This window comes from Bubalus bubalis, chromosome 10, assembly GCF_019923935.1.
Source record: "Bubalus bubalis isolate 160015118507 breed Murrah chromosome 10, NDDB_SH_1, whole genome shotgun sequence".
Classification (NCBI taxonomy): domain Eukaryota; kingdom Metazoa; phylum Chordata; class Mammalia; order Artiodactyla; family Bovidae; genus Bubalus; species Bubalus bubalis.
In genome coordinates, this window is record NC_059166.1 from 84414373 (window position 1) to 84429860 (window position 15488).

Here is a 15488-nt window from a genome sequence, read left to right on the forward strand (position 1 = left end):
AGAAATTAAAGTAAAAGGATTGGAAGAAAGAAAATGTTATATTATTTTCAAACAACATGAAAGAATTCATAGGCAAATATTAGATGTAAACAGTGATTTTAGCAATGTCTCTATAAACGAGAACAATAGTTAAAAATCAGTTGTAGTTTTATATACTAGCAACAAAGAAGCAAAGGATAAATTATTTTTTAAAGATCTCATCATTGTATTATCAAAAATATCAAATATCTAGGTATATTTCTAGCAAAAGAAATGCAAAATCTCTATACAGAAAATAATTTTTTCAATAATGTTTTAAAGACTACTTAAATGAATGAAGGGGTATGCTAGGTTAGAGGACTAGAAAATTTATTTGTTAAGATGTCAACTTGTCCCACTAGAACTCAAACAAAATACCATTAAAAAAAAAAGAAAAAAGGAATTTGACAGATTCTAACATTTATATGGAAATCCAAAAGGCTTAAAATAACTAAAATAGTCTGTAACAAAGAAACAAGTTGGAAGATTTGCACTGACAGATATGAAGACTGACTTCAGTAATTAAGACAGAATTAGCACAAAGTCATAAAAGGACTATGGAACAGAGAACTATCCAAAAACCAGACATCACAAACAGACTCATCTAACTTATAACAATTCACTGAGGGGAAAAAAGGGTCTTTTCAATAAATGCTGCTGGAGTCTACTAGATATCTACATGGAGAAGAAAAACATGAATCCTGCCACTTCATCTTAACCATACATAAATATTAAATTCAAGCAGAATATAAGTCTAAATGTTAAAGGTAAAATGATACCTTCCAAAACATATAGAAATATCTTTATGATCTTGGAGTAGGAAGATTTGTTAAAAGACAAAGAAAACACTCACCACAAAGGAAAAGACTGATAAATTAAAATGCATGATAATTTAAAATTTAATCAAGTCTCCACCACATTATGGGAGAAGTTATTTGTAACACATGTACAAATACAACAAAGGAACTGTATATAGACCAAAAAAATCATTGAGGAAAAAAAAGGACACTCAATAGAAAAATTGGTGATACCTGAACAAACACTTGAGAAGATACCCAAATGGCCAATAAACACAAAGAGGCATTCAACATCATTAGACAACAGGAAAATGCAAATTAAAACCACAATGAACTATTACTTAGCAGAATCAGAATGTGTAACATTAAAAACCAACAATAAAATGATTGGGAAGAATATGGAGTAAAAGCCAATATAAGTGCTGGTTAAACACAACACTTTGGAAAACTGCTCGGTACTATCAATGAGCTGAATGTATACAATTGCTGTGAACCTGACCACCCCACCCTGAATATACTTGACAGAAATGCATGTGAAAGAAATGATATTTCATTGGGCTGTATTCTTATGCTTTGGGTAGTTTTCTGATTGCAAATTTTACTACATAATAAAATACCATTAACATAGTGTGGGTACTCAGTAAGCATTCACTTATTTGGAGAAGGCAATGGCACCCCACTCCAGTACTCTTGCCTGGAAAATCCCATGGACAGAGGAGCCTGGTAGGCTGCAGTCCATGGGGTCGCGAAGAGCTGGACACGACTGAACAACTTCACTTTCACTTTCACTTAGCATTAAATTAGGTGCCAGATCAGTACTATAAACAAGTATTTTTGGTAAAGATGCTTTTTCAATCATATCAGTTTGTAATAGATGCCATGAAAACATAAAATAAAATCATTTCCCCCAAATATCAGGAAAAGAAATCTATAGTTGATCCTTTATATCCACAGGTTCCACAGAACTGACTATACTACATCATTTTATATAAAGGACTTGAGCATTCTAGGATCTGAGCATCTGTGGGGGATCCTGGAAACAATTCCCTGCGGGTATCAGGGAATGCTGATGGTCCCAATCAAAATAATGGCATCCCAGTTTTCAGGGTTTCCTGAGACATGGGCCTTTCAGGGCTAAAACCTGTCTCATTCATTTATATGCTCTTAGAATATCCACCATAGTACACATATAGTGGAAATGCAAATGTTTGACAAAAGAGGAAAGAAAGACTTGTCATATAAATACAACTTTCATGTGCTTTCCCAAATACTTCTCAAGCCAACTGAGAAAATTAACTCAATGCCATTGAATTTTCCCTCTATTCTCTTACACACCTTTTAGGCAAATCCTCTGCTATAGAATTGAATACTTTTCATATACTTTATACAATTTAACTGAAACACAAGATAAAGGGACCTACTCTTCCATGTCAATTGTTAGGGGGCTGGTCAACTTTCACAAGTAACAAAGTGGTTCTTAATTAAAGAGGTAGTCTATTTTGTCACTCTTACCTTCTAATTTTGTTAGAAAACTTGATTCACTTTTATTCTTCAGGGTTACTGAATCAGTAATAAGTTCAGAACTCTTCTCATCTGACATCACAGGTTCCTTGGAACGAATATTTTGAACAGACTACATAGAGTAAGATTTTATTTTGATGTGATATAAGACAAAGTCTTAAAAACAGAAGTAGTACTAATCTTAGTGTTCAATATACTAGAGTCTCATCTATATGAAAAGACTGCTAGGAAATAATTATATGTAGACTCACAAGCAAAAATAACTTCTTGAATTATTGACTAGAGCAATGGGTATGGCCATAATGATAGATTTGGCCAATTTGCTTTCAGTAGACATATTATCAAATGATAAGGCATATTCACTTAAAAAGAGAGGTTAGAAAGCTTAAATCCAACATAAAACATGCTTCACTATTTTGTTACTATATCATTTTATCACCAAAAATAACAACATTGGTCAAAATTAAGATTTATAGAAGTCTAAGACAGTACTTATTTTAAATCCCAAAAGTAAACTCCTGACACAACTATGTGCTATTCCCTAAGATAGCTGCAAATTAGTTAAACTCATTTAAAAGGATACATCACGAAAGAGAGAGAGAAATTACAAAGAATGTAAAACTGAAAAGACCCACATTATGATGCCAAGGGTCTAAATGAACTTCAGTAAGAACAGTATAACCCCTAAAAATCAGTGCATCAGGGACTAAAGCTATTTCCTGTCTTGGAAGTTCACATGTCTGCCATATCAGGATGTCAGGATTGATTATCTTAAAGCCCTCACCTCTGCCCCACCACAAAGACACCCTCTCATTTTTGTCTAATTTGCTCTGTCAGATCATATGATTCAACACACCAAGAAACAAAAGCTTGCCCCATTATTCCCAAACCCAGGCCAACTAACCTGCTTAAACACTATATAATAAATAGTACTTCGACAGAAGACGGTCATTCCTTGCCCTCCCACTTCCACTGAAGAGAAACAGTTTAGGACTTCTGTGTCACTTCCCATTAGTGGCCCGACCTCTCCTGGGGTTTTAGGAACACTGTTGGAGATACATAAACCATGGATCCCTTCCCCAGAAAAAGCTCCATGAACCCTGGGTCAGGAACCCTTGCTCCAGATAAAGATTTGAAAATGGAAAAACCTTTAAATGTCTCAATTCGCTGGAATCATTTCCACTTGATTTACATCCAGGTGTGATTGTATCTCGGCACTCTGACCCAGAGATATGTCTGTTACCATGAAACAAAACAATTGTTTAATTTGAAATCAATCATTTCAGGGTATTCAGGGTATTATCTTTTTCATTTTTTTATTATTATTATTCTTATTTAGAATTAGCAAAGTCATTTAATCTTTTTCATTTTAAAGTAAGGTTTTTAAATATGTACATCTTTTAACTGGAAAAATCACTTGAAAGGGTGTTTTTAACAGTAACAAGATTCCAATATACATGTGACTAAATTAGGTGCTGGGCAGTGACAAAACTGACAGGGATGAGTAGTAAGCAGGTGACTGCCTCCCCTATTCCATAATATGTAACAGCTGGAGTCAAGGCATGACTATGGGCAAGAATAAGGAAACAGCAGTGTGTAGATTAAACTACATTTCAGGTTGTAAATAGCTTTAAGGATAAGAACTAGTGTGTAGACCCTCCTACGGGCCTCCACAGTGCCTAGCTCAGTGTATCAATACAAGCACCAAGAAAATGGCTGTTTTTGTTCTTATTTTTTTTTGGAGTGGAGAAAGTTTCCTGTATTCTTGAGCTAGTACTTGAAGATAACCAGAAAATAGCCACCTCATAAGATTTTTAGAGCTTAACCTTGACATCCAAAATGCTCTTTAATATCAATATTCAGTCAAACCTTAAGTATAATAAGCATTTAAGTAAAGACGACACCAGCTAAAAACAATGTTTCATCTCTAAGTTTACTGGCAAAATGATTCTTTGGAATCCAGGAGTCTTTTCCATTAGAAATAATGTTATGAACAGTGGTTAGAGTTAAAAATACACCAGAAAAACAAAGACCCTTAGCTAAGCTGGATTATGAGATTCTCATTTTTCAAACTGAAGGAAGGAGAACACTTCAGATGTGGTGGACAATATTTCATCTCTACCTACCCTGCCCCACTTCTTGAAGCCCTAGGCTCAGAAGCAAATGAATGAGTTAATCATTTTTCCTACCAATAGCTGCTTTTTCCTTGAACTAGCCGCAAAGAAAATTGTTTTCAGACTTCCCACCCTCAATGGACACTTACACACACACTAGAGTGTCTTACCAGAGAGGCTACCATAAGCGATTCAAACGTCATGAGTTTTTACTGCTGGGCTAGTCTGTGCATAGTCCTGTAAGCTTCATATTAACAATACTTTTTCTTCTATGTCTCCTAACTTTTAAACAGTTGCTCTAATGAATATTTTTAATGAGAAAAAAAGCAAAATAAAGTCATATTTCCCACTCGTTCCTATTCTAAATAAAAATGTACTCGTAACCACTTTTATGTAGTAAGAGACTTTATGATCATTTTGCCGTCAGTCTTCAAGTTTTGAAAACGAAAGTTAAAACTCAAACATACCTTTTAGTAAAATGTGGTGCAACTGAAACATCCATCTTCTCATGGGAATCCGGGCTACTTAGAAGGTTAACTGGGACTCTTCCAAATGGGCATGACTAAAAATGTTTTGGAAGATTAAGTAACTAACTAGGAAATAAGCATAGACCTCACCACTTCTGCTTTAATCAAAGTAAAAAATAACTTACCCATTTAGCCTTGTTTGTTTGTTTCAGGGGATTTCGATAGCCTATCTCTGTGTCTTGAGGGGGGATGTTCTCTCTAAAGAAAAAAAAGAAAAACCGATTTTTAAAAGAATAATATTAATACAAGCATTTTCATCAACTGCTAAACACTATTATAACATGAAAACATATATGCAGATGATATATAATATAAATTTATGATGAATATTTAAAAAATGAATTCAGTTTCCTTACCCATATAAGAACCGGGCTTTAGTAGTCTGTCCTTTAGAATCACAACTAATGTTCCTATTCTGTAAATGTCCAAGTATATTGGGAAATGGTTCTTGCGCACTTGATACTGTAGATGCTGTAAACATTTTGAAACTGTAATTAAATTTGTAAAGACATAAGGAATACACACACAAAACAAACTCATAAATAATACTTTAAAAGTCAATTCATAGTAAATATTTGTCCCTAAATAAGATATTCAGATATGAAGATGCTGTGATGCTAATTCTCCAACGATACTTCATAATTGTTTCATAATTACATAACTGTCTACCACCCTTATGGCAGAAAGTGAAGAGGAACTAAAAAGCCTCTTGATGAAAGTGACACTGGAGAGTGAAAAAGTTGGCTTAAAGCTCAACATTCAGAAAACGAAGATCATGGCATCTGGTCCCATCACTTCATGGGAAATAGATGGGGAAACAGTGTCAGACTTTATTTTTTTGGGCTCCAAAATCACTGCAGATGGTGACTGCAGCTATGAAATTAAAAGACGCTTACTCCTTAGAAGGAAGGTTATGACCAACCTAGATAGCATATTCATAAGCAGAGACATTACTTTGCCAACAAAGGTTCGTCTGGTCAAGGCTATGGTTTTTCCTGTGGTCATGTATGGATGTGAGAGTTGGACTGTGAAGAAGGCTGAGCGCTGAAGAATTGATGCCTTTGAACTGTGGTGTTGGAGAAGACTCTTGAGAGTCCCTTGGACTGCAAGGAGATCCAACCAGTCCAGTCTGAAGGAGATCAGCCCTGGGATTTCTTTGGAAGGAATGATGCCAAAGCTGAAACTCCAGTACTTTGGCCACCTCATGCGAAGAGTTGACTCATTGGAAAAGACTCTGATGCTGGGAGGGATTGGGGGCAGGAGGAGAAGGGGACGACAGAGGATGAGATGGCCGGATGGCATCACTGACTCGATGGACGTGAGTCTCAGTGAACTCCAGGAGTTGGTGATGGACAGGGAGGCCTGGCGTGCTACGATTCATGGGGTCGCAAAGAGTCGGACATGACTGAGCAACTGAACTGAACTGAACTTACCCAGAGTAAAGGCACGTGCCTTATTTCTAACAGCAAAAGGTGATTCGCTTGCCTAGATCAAGTTTGTTTGGTTTGTTATTTATGTGGCTGCCTTGGGTCTTCGTTACGGCATGCAGGATCCTCACTACGTCATGCAGGATCTTCCCTTGCAGTGTGCGGGCTCCAGAGCGCCCAGGGCTCAGTACCTGAAGCTCACAGGCTTAACTGCCCCACAGTATGTGGGATCTTAACTCCCTAACCAGGGATGGAACCTGGGTCCCCTGCCTTACAGGGCGGATTCTTAACCACTGGACCACCAGGGGAATCCCTGTTTGTTTTCTTAATTGAAATACAGTTGATTTACAGTGTTCTCAGTTTCCAGTGTACAGCAAAGTAATTAAATTACACATACATACATATATATATATATCTTTTCATGTTCTTTTCCATTACTATTTATTGCAGATATTGAATATAGTTCCCTGTGCTATACATTGGGACCTTATTGCTTTATTTTAAAGTGTATTTTTTTTGCAGATGAAAATTTTAATTTATTTATTTTTTGGCATGCTTTGTGGCATATGGGATCCTAGTTCCCCTACCAGGGATTGAACCTGTATCCCTGCAGTGGAAGCAGAAGTCTCAATCTCCAGACCACCAGGGTAGTCCGGGACCTTACTGTTTTTTATTGAGTTGTTTTAATGTGTTACTAATTAGTTTGACTAGGAAAAAAAAAAAATGCCAATAAGAGAGTAATGACTTTGTTACTTCTGCAAGTCTCACCGCCTTTACATCTAAAACTTAATCTTAGATTTTGATCATTCTAAATAAACAATATTTTTCTATAGAATATTATCCTGAATCCCTTTTTTTGCAGGACTAAACACCACAGAAAAGTATTAGCACACACAAACATATTTACCAGATAAACTCTTCCTTTCCTCCTCTGAAAGCAGCTGCTTTTTCTGAAGGTTCAAATTCCGAATGGCAATTTCCAGCATTTCAAGTGGCGCTGCTCCACATTCCACAGCTTTATGAAGAAGTTGCTTACTTTTTTTGAAATTACCTAACAAAGTAAAAAATAACAGTCATTTTAATGCAGCAACCTTTACTCCCCAGATACATTCTTCGAACCTAGGAAAAAAATTTTAAAGTCTCAGGCAAAAATATTTATTCCAAGGCTCACACATTTTATTTATAAGCAAACAAGCAATTTCTCACTTCTGGTAACAATTCATGTCCAATAGTTTAACTTGTGTAATGTGCAAGTGAAAGGTCTGGCATAACAAATATTTCGTACACTTACACTCAGGTAGCATCCTTCCCTGAATTTTCATCTGATCAACTTTCATGCCTTTCATTATTTCTATTTCACACACATGATTTAAGTTACAATAGGAAGTTATCTTTTACTTAAAATCTGGACTTGACATTTTCAGATTACCTTGTGATAGTTCAAACTGTGCAAAAGATATATGCACGAAAGCAAATTTCTTGCAGTTTGCTCTGGCCATTTGGAAGTAGTCACGTGCATCATCTGGCTCTTGAATACTGAAATAAAGATTTTAGAGTTAAGTTTTAAGAAAAAGAACACAGTTGCCTGTTTGATAACTCCTCATCCTATTTTCCAGAAGACACAGAATATTGTTTTCTGTCTGTAAAATTAAATAAGTTAATTTTTAAATTTTTTTAGGTGGAGTCTAGAGTATGTAATTTTTGTGGAAATATGTACATTGTAAAGAAAGTTTACAAATTCACTTGTTAATTATAAACAAAAAGACTTGGTAAAAAAAATATTAAGCTTACAAGTAGTTCTGATAACATGTTTTCATTTTACCTTTTGGTGATGTAGTTTTGTGTTATGTAATGTAGTTAGCTGAATACAGTTAAAATGCTAATACTTACGCTTTTAGTTCAGCAAATCTCACTTGAATCCTAGCAAAACTCTCATTTTGGCCATATTTATCTGGAGGAAGTGCTTCAATTGCTTGGTTGTAACGACCAATCAATTTATTTAAAAGGGCATCATTTAAAGGGACACTGTTTTTCTCCAGTTTGAGCAACAAGTTCAACCAATCCTCTGGGTTGTTGGCCATCATCATTATTTGGTTAACAGTTCCTGAGTTATCTGAATAAGGGACAAAATATAGCAAAAAATGAAAGTCAAAAAACAAATACCAAATTGCACTTTTCTTTCAAATTACAGGTAATCATTTACACTCTTAGTACAAATGCACACAAACTCGTTAAAATATTTTTTAAACTTTAGCAATTCATGTAAATATAAACATTTACTGAGTATGTATCTTTTAAGAGGGTATGTTTTACTGTAAAAAGCTGCATATTTTGAAGAAAAGAGGATTTGGAAATGTTTATGAGTAGCTTTAAAATACCATATGCAGTCTAAGAAAACTATCCTGTAGCAGCCTAATTTTATTTTGGTATCCTAACAAGTCAAAGAAAACCTAAGCCTCTCCTACCACCACCAGTACCAACTTTCCTGGAAAATTCTTCATCAATGACTTATTAAAAATTTAGAAACATATGGTCCTAGCCCTAACATAACCTTCTTTACAACCTTATCCATCCAATATTATCTCCATATTCCTCAATTTACTTTTCAATCAATCAAAACCAGTTTACAGAAGATAAGCAACTCATGTGGTCATTTTCTTCTCCTTGCAAGTTACCCATGTTTCTCCATAATTTTCACATTGTAATTTATTTTTAATTTTCTTTGGTGTTAACAGATTTTAAAAGACGTGATTTAATGTCAGTGTCCTTGTCAGGTTACTTTAGTCATTACTAAACATTATTAAATTTAGAGAAACTATCATCCCTTCTATTAGTTTCAGTTACCTTCAACGAGGGCTAAATATTTGCTTTTACAAAATTACTGCTTTTGCTTTTTACTTAAACATAACAGATTCAGAACTTTGTTTTTACCCATAATCTATTCTGATCTTAACTTCACTTTCCAGTTTCATTTCCCATCACTTCCCTAACAAATTTGTCTTCAAGTTTTCTTAAAAAGTCTTAAAAAATGCAGATGTATTTCTCATGCACTGTGCTCTCTCTGTTCAGAACTTCCTGTCTCTATTATGTCAGCAGCCATTTGAGCTAAACATGCATTACAATGCAGCATGGTAAATAGGTAAATTCTTCTCATCTAGAAACCAGGTTTAACCTTACTCAGTATTATGTCTTACATCCCACGTATCAACATGTTACATATTCACAGTTTTGAGCAAGCTAAGGATTTTAAATAGAGACTCATCTACCCTGTTGTAAATAAGCTTTATTGTTAAGTCATGTCCGACTCTTTTGTGACCCCATGGACTGTAGCCTACCAGGCTCCTCTGTCCGTGCGATTTCCCAGGCAAGAATACTGGAGTGCGTTGCCATTTCCTTCTCCAGGGGATCTTTCTGACCCGGGGATCAAACTCACATCTCCTGCATTGGCAGGCAGATTCTTTAACACTGAGTCACCAGGGAAGCCATAACCTTCAATGGTGCTACTTAAATACACAAAATAAAGTATGTGTTTATTCTATCACCATTAAAAAATTTGCTTAACACCAAAATGATAAGTTCCTAAGTTGTTTCAAGAAATATGACCTGCCATCTTGACTATATGGATAGGTTTTTGCCTTTGCTTTCCAATCCTTCATCCATTGAATGGTTACTATAAATAAAACAAAACTTATCTAAAGGTGACTTTTTCAACAACCTAATATAAAGAGATCAGCTTCTGAGCTAATACTTTTCATAAAACTAGGACATTAAACTTTGGGTATTTTCACTCATTCATCATTCAAAAAATATTTTAAGTACCCACTACTTGCCAGGAACCATTCTTAGTTCTGTAGATAGAGCATCACTGATAAAAACCATGCCCTCATGGAGCTCACATCCTAGTGGAGTAGACAGACAACAAACAAATGAGTAAAGGAGATATGACATGAACTTGGGCAAACTCAGTGAGATGGTGAGGGACAGGGAAGCAGTCCACGGGGTAGTGAAGAATTGAACATGACTTGGTGACTGAACAACAAAGGAGATATGAGGCAACTACTGCAGTGGAGAAAAATAATACAGTAGGTTGCTATTTTAAATAGGTGGGTTAGGACCTACCTTATAGCAAACGGAATTCTGCTCAATATTATGCTGCAGCCTGGACGGGAGGGGAGTTTGAGAGAAAAAGGATATATGTGTATGTGTGGCTAAGCCCCTTTGCTGTCCACCTGAAACTATCACAACATTGTTAATCAGCTATACCCCAATTCAAAATAAAAAAGTTTAATTAAATAAATAAATGGATGAGAGAGGGCCTTGCTGAGAAGACATGTGAGCAAAAACCTGAAGAAGGTTTAAGAGTGGGCAGAGAGCAAGAACAAAGATACTGGGGTAGGGGTTGGTCCGGCACACAGGAGACACAGTAGGGAAGCTGCTACGGCAGAAACAGAACGAGCAAAGGAGAACAGGCAAGAAAGGCTGGAAGAGTGCTGGGAGAGTAACAGAAAGGTTCTTCAAATCATATATTGTGTGGTTAGCCTTACATTTATACACCATTTTATTAAGGTGTAATTAGTGAGGCTTTCTCAGATTGCAGCAAAATGTTGGGGGAAAAAAGGAGTACCTATTGATGGCAAGCATATGAGCAGAAATGACAGCTGCCAACAATGGAAGAGTAAGAAAACCACCTTTGAGCACACTGTAATAAATAGTGTTGTTTCCTTTTTTAAGAAAGTGGAAAATCGTGGAACTATTTTCACACAAAAGGATTAAAACATAAAATGTTTGTGCTCTCATTGGTGAGCATCAATCAGTTAACATTTCCTTCCTCTACCTCAGACGGCACTCAAAACAACGCAACTCACCTGTAGTATCAGTGGAGGCTTTAGTCAAGCTTAGCTCATCAGTAAGATCTTCATTTTTAAATTTATTTTTAATATCTCTCACTTTGTTCATTATGGAATCAATTGTCAACTCTCTGCCACTTAACTCCTCAGCCTCCATTTCTAAGGAAAAAAAAAAAAAATCGAACTATTCATAATTCCTACTTTGACTAGCATTTAAAAAAAAGATGTTGCAACTAGCCTTTCAGAACCCAGGAGACTAAAACATTAGTTAAACGAACACATTTCAACACAGATATTATCAGGGTGGTATTTGGTTAGCTATGTGCACAAAAACAATTGCATGTCTTTGTAATCTGTAAATCAGCAAGGTTTCCAACAGGTAAGTATTCAGTACACTCCTTCTTTCCACCAGAACTTCAAAAAGACATTGCACAACAGGGAAGTTGCTGCCCCCTTTCAAACTTTTTTCTATGCCTTCCTTTCACTCTTTTTCCATAATTATTTTCTCTGGGCCATCTGCAAATTCAGTCGTTTTTTAAAAATGTGATAGTATATTTGCTTGGATTCTGGTAGAAACATATAGGCATAAAAAATCCTTTCGACAATGATAAAAACCATTCCTTTATTCACCTGCTTTATGTCAGTAAATTTGCACGTTGCAAGTGGTTACAAAGCAGAATACATACAACATCACAGCCCTTTATTCACAAATGGGATATCAGCAGGCTTATTCTTCTGTATATCTGGCAGAAAGGTGATGTGCTACCTTAATCATTCCCATACCGAGAATCTACAGTATTTGTACAGTACTGAGTACTTATTGCATCTCCACGGTGTTGATGTTTGTTTAGTCCACAGAGTCCGCAGTCTTTCTTCCCGTCAATGTCATCTTTGTGATGATTCTCACACCCATCAATCCAGTAACCCAGGGTCACTGATATCAACGCCGCCCCCGACCTCGAGTATAGTTAATGAAAACAAGCGACAAAGTGGGTGCCTGGTATCACCCCCTGAAGCCAGGTCCCAAAGGTAACTGTCAGAACCACGGCCACCGGCTCCTCTCCCGGTTCTAAAACACCACACAAGAAGAGGAGTCTCCCGCAGAGGCCCTAGCAGGTCCCTTCTCCCAGCAAAGTCCATACATCTACCTCTCGCCTCCTGGGTCCTCAACAAATAAACCGCCGGCACTAACAGGAGGACCGGCGGGGGACAGCGGGCCCGCCCCTCCCCCTCCGGCCTGTAAGCCGCACTCCACGTCCTCTGCCAGGCTCGGGGACCTCCCGCCTCGTCCCCACAGCTCACCGGCCCGCGCGGCTCGGCTCAAGGGCCCACAGACCCCGGCCGCCTCCGCCCCTCCGTTCGCCGCCAAGGTAGGCCTCTCCGCGGAAAAGCGGAGCTGAGAAGAAAAGATGGGAACTCCAGCCCCTCTCCACACACACGTTTGAATTTCCCCGCCGCTACCGACGCGGTCGCCTATTGGCCAGTGCTGGCCACGTGAAAGCATCTGCTGTGATTGGTTGGTGCGCGCAGGCACCGCCCCTTTTTCTGCGACCGGAGCGTCCCTCGCGGCGGGGGTCTTCCGTTCTGACTCCACCGGCTCCGCGCCCCGGAAGTTCGAGGAGCCGATAGACCAGCTTTCCGGCACCTTCCGGTTTAAAAACCAGGCCAGGGTTTTGCCCGAGAAGGAGCCACTCCCGGGCCGAGTTAGCCGGTGAGAGGGAGATAGGCGCCGGCAGACGCTGCTCTCAGCATCAGGACCTTAAAGATGCCTGGTGAGCCAGCCTTTTTCCGCCCCCTCCGCCTCCTCACTTATTGGTCCTTCAGGGTCCTTGGTGCTGGAGGATGTGGTAGGGGAGGGTCGTTCGCAATGCCTTCAGCCCTGCAGCCAGCTCAAAAGTCTCAGTGCTTTTTGTCCTTGAGTTTCCACTAACCTTAGTCCTTCCACTATCTTTAAATGACGCTTTGCCTTGTCTTTAAGCCAAGGTTCTTCCATTATGTCAGAATTCAGCGCAGAACACACACGCCCATCGAGATTCTACGCCTGAACTCGCCTTATTAGCCTCCCTTCTCCCCTCCAAGCCTGTCCCACTTTAGAGCTCAAGTGCCCTCCGCGAGGTCTGGCTTGGCTGCTAAGTGCCTTTGCGGTAGGAGGCAATGCTTTTTTTCCTTCTTGGAAACGAGATGCCTGTTGTACCAGCAGAATGACATGTGCTCTATGGTAGGAGAAATTGGTCGGTTTTGTGTACGTGTAAGAAACTTAACTGCAGCTGTCCGTTGTTAACGCCAAAGCTTGTCTTTTGAACCCTCGCGTTCCCAGCTCTTGACTAGCCACCCGGCCAGCCTGAAAGCCCTTCCTTACGGACTGCATTTTTTTTTAATACCTTCTGGCTCTGTATTTTTGTTTCATCAGAGCAAAATGATTTACTGTATCTGGTTGGCTCATCCCTGCCTTTGCATTGTTGAGTCCAGCACCTGCTTTTGCTGCTGCTGCTATTGCAGGGAAAAGCCAATCTGTTGGAACTGTCTTTGACTTGCTTTTCCTTGCTTTTGTTATTATAATCATACATAATGGCTTACCTCTGAGAATCATGCCCTTCTGCCTGTTAAAATGCCTTTGTTCAGAGACCTGTCCACCTCTAGATGGCAGGAAGGAGGAACATATACCCTGCCTGAGGCCTGCCATTCTAGGAGACAGCTGCAAGATTAATGGCTTTTTTATTTTGTTTCCTCACCTCCCCCCATCTCTGATCAATAAAAGAACCTGGTATCCAGACCCCAAGATGGTTATTTTGAGATATTAGTCTGCCATCTTCTCGGTCAGTCAGCTCTCGGAATAAAGTTGTATTCCTTGTCTCATCCCCCTCCTCTGCAATTCATTGGCCTGTTGTAAAGCGAGCAGAGTGAGCTTAGACAAGATAACTTGTTTAGTCCCTAAGGCGTGTCTTATTCTTTTGTGACCCCACAGACTGTAGCCCGTAAGGCTCCTCTGTCCATGGGATTTCCCAGGCAAGAATACTGGAGTGGGTTGCTGTTTCCTTCTCCAGGGGAATCTTCCCAACCCAGAGATCCTGTCTCCTGCCTGGCAGGTGGGTTCTTTACCAATGAGCCACCAGTTTTTGTTGAGCTCTTGGACCCAATCCCCAAACTTGCACTTTTCTGAAAATACTACTGCTAACACTTTACAGTGATAGATAGCCTCCACGCTTACATTTTAAAATACCATCTACACATTAATGACTCCCAAATATATTACTCCAGCAGACCTCTCTCCCCTGGACCCCAGATTCATATCCACTGCCTAGTTAACATGTCAATGTAAGGTAGATATTATAGATATTTTAAACTCAAATGTTCAAAATAGCCCCTAATCTCCCCACTCTCAATCTACTTCTTACAAAATCTTCTCTGTACAAGACATTCATAATTTTTTTTAAGCCCAAAACTTTGGTGTCATTCCTAATCCCACATCTAATCCATAGGCAGATTGTGTCAAGTCTAACAAGGTAATGTTGGAATCCTACCACTTTTCTCCACCTCCACTACTAATGCCCTAGTCTGAGACACCTTCACCACTCACCTGGTTATGGTAGTAGCCTCCTGGCTGGTTTCCTTGCTTCTGCCCTCACTTCAGTTTGTTCTCCAGGAGAGCAGAGTCAGCTTCAGTGAGGTCACGTCACTCCTTTGCTGGGCTTCCCTGGTGGCTCAGACGGTGAAGAATCTGTCTGCAATGCAGACACCCGGATTTGATCTGTGGGTCAGGAAGATCTCCTGGAGGAGAGCATGGCTACCAACTCCATTATTCTTGCTTGGAGAATTCCATGAACAGAGGAGCCTGGTGGGCTGTAGTCCATGGGATCGCAAAGAGTCAGACACAACTGGGCAACTAACACTTCCACTTCAGAGCTCAGAATAAATGTCAAAAGTCCTTACAACGGTCTGGAGCTGTATTATTTAGTATGGTAGCCATTAGCCACATAGGGCAATTGAGCCCTTGAAATATGGCTATTGCAACTGAGGAACTAAGTTTCTTAATTAATTAATTTTAATTTAAAAACTGATAGTGCAATTATTGGAAGAATTTTAAATGTATTGGAACCACCAGAGAATATTAGTTTACTTTTTCAACTGTAAATTTTGTGAGCTCTCAATTCAGATGAAGTACTTCCAAAGAGTTTAATTTGTGCTGTGAGTATACACACTAGATTTTGAAGATTTGTATGAAAAAAATAATGTAAAA

General features: G+C 38.7%; 1 protein-coding gene and 1 long non-coding RNA gene across 4 annotated transcripts in view; one reads left to right on the forward strand and one right to left on the reverse strand.

Annotated features, from left to right (window-relative positions):
- TTK (TTK protein kinase) overlaps nt 1-12739 on the reverse strand; it is a 41096-nt gene extending 28357 nt beyond the window's left edge. For 2 of the 3 annotated variants that reach the window (XM_006053421.4, XM_006053420.4), the window contains exons 1-10: nt 12554-12739; nt 11270-11410; nt 8295-8517; nt 7834-7940; nt 7312-7455; nt 5334-5448; nt 5103-5175; nt 4918-5012; nt 3485-3572; nt 2328-2448 (exon numbers count right to left, since the gene is read on the reverse strand). In XM_006053421.4, coding sequence (XP_006053483.3) covers nt 2328-2448; nt 3485-3572; nt 4918-5012; nt 5103-5175; nt 5334-5448; nt 7312-7455; nt 7834-7940; nt 8295-8517; nt 11270-11408 — 1105 coding nt within the window. In that variant the 5' untranslated portion in view covers nt 11409-11410; nt 12554-12739. The remainder of the gene's footprint in view (nt 1-2327; nt 2449-3484; nt 3573-4917; nt 5013-5102; nt 5176-5333; nt 5449-7311; nt 7456-7833; nt 7941-8294; nt 8518-11269; nt 11411-12553) is intronic. The other variant, XM_006053422.4, reaches the window with a different exon arrangement.
- A 25-nt stretch (nt 12740-12764) lies between these two features.
- On the forward strand, nt 12765-15180 carry LOC123327784. The gene is made up of 2 exons (XR_006542481.2): nt 12765-14337; nt 14895-15180. It is a non-coding gene; the product is annotated as an uncharacterized LOC123327784 (long non-coding RNA).
- Nucleotides 15181-15488: the final 308 nt, after the last annotated feature.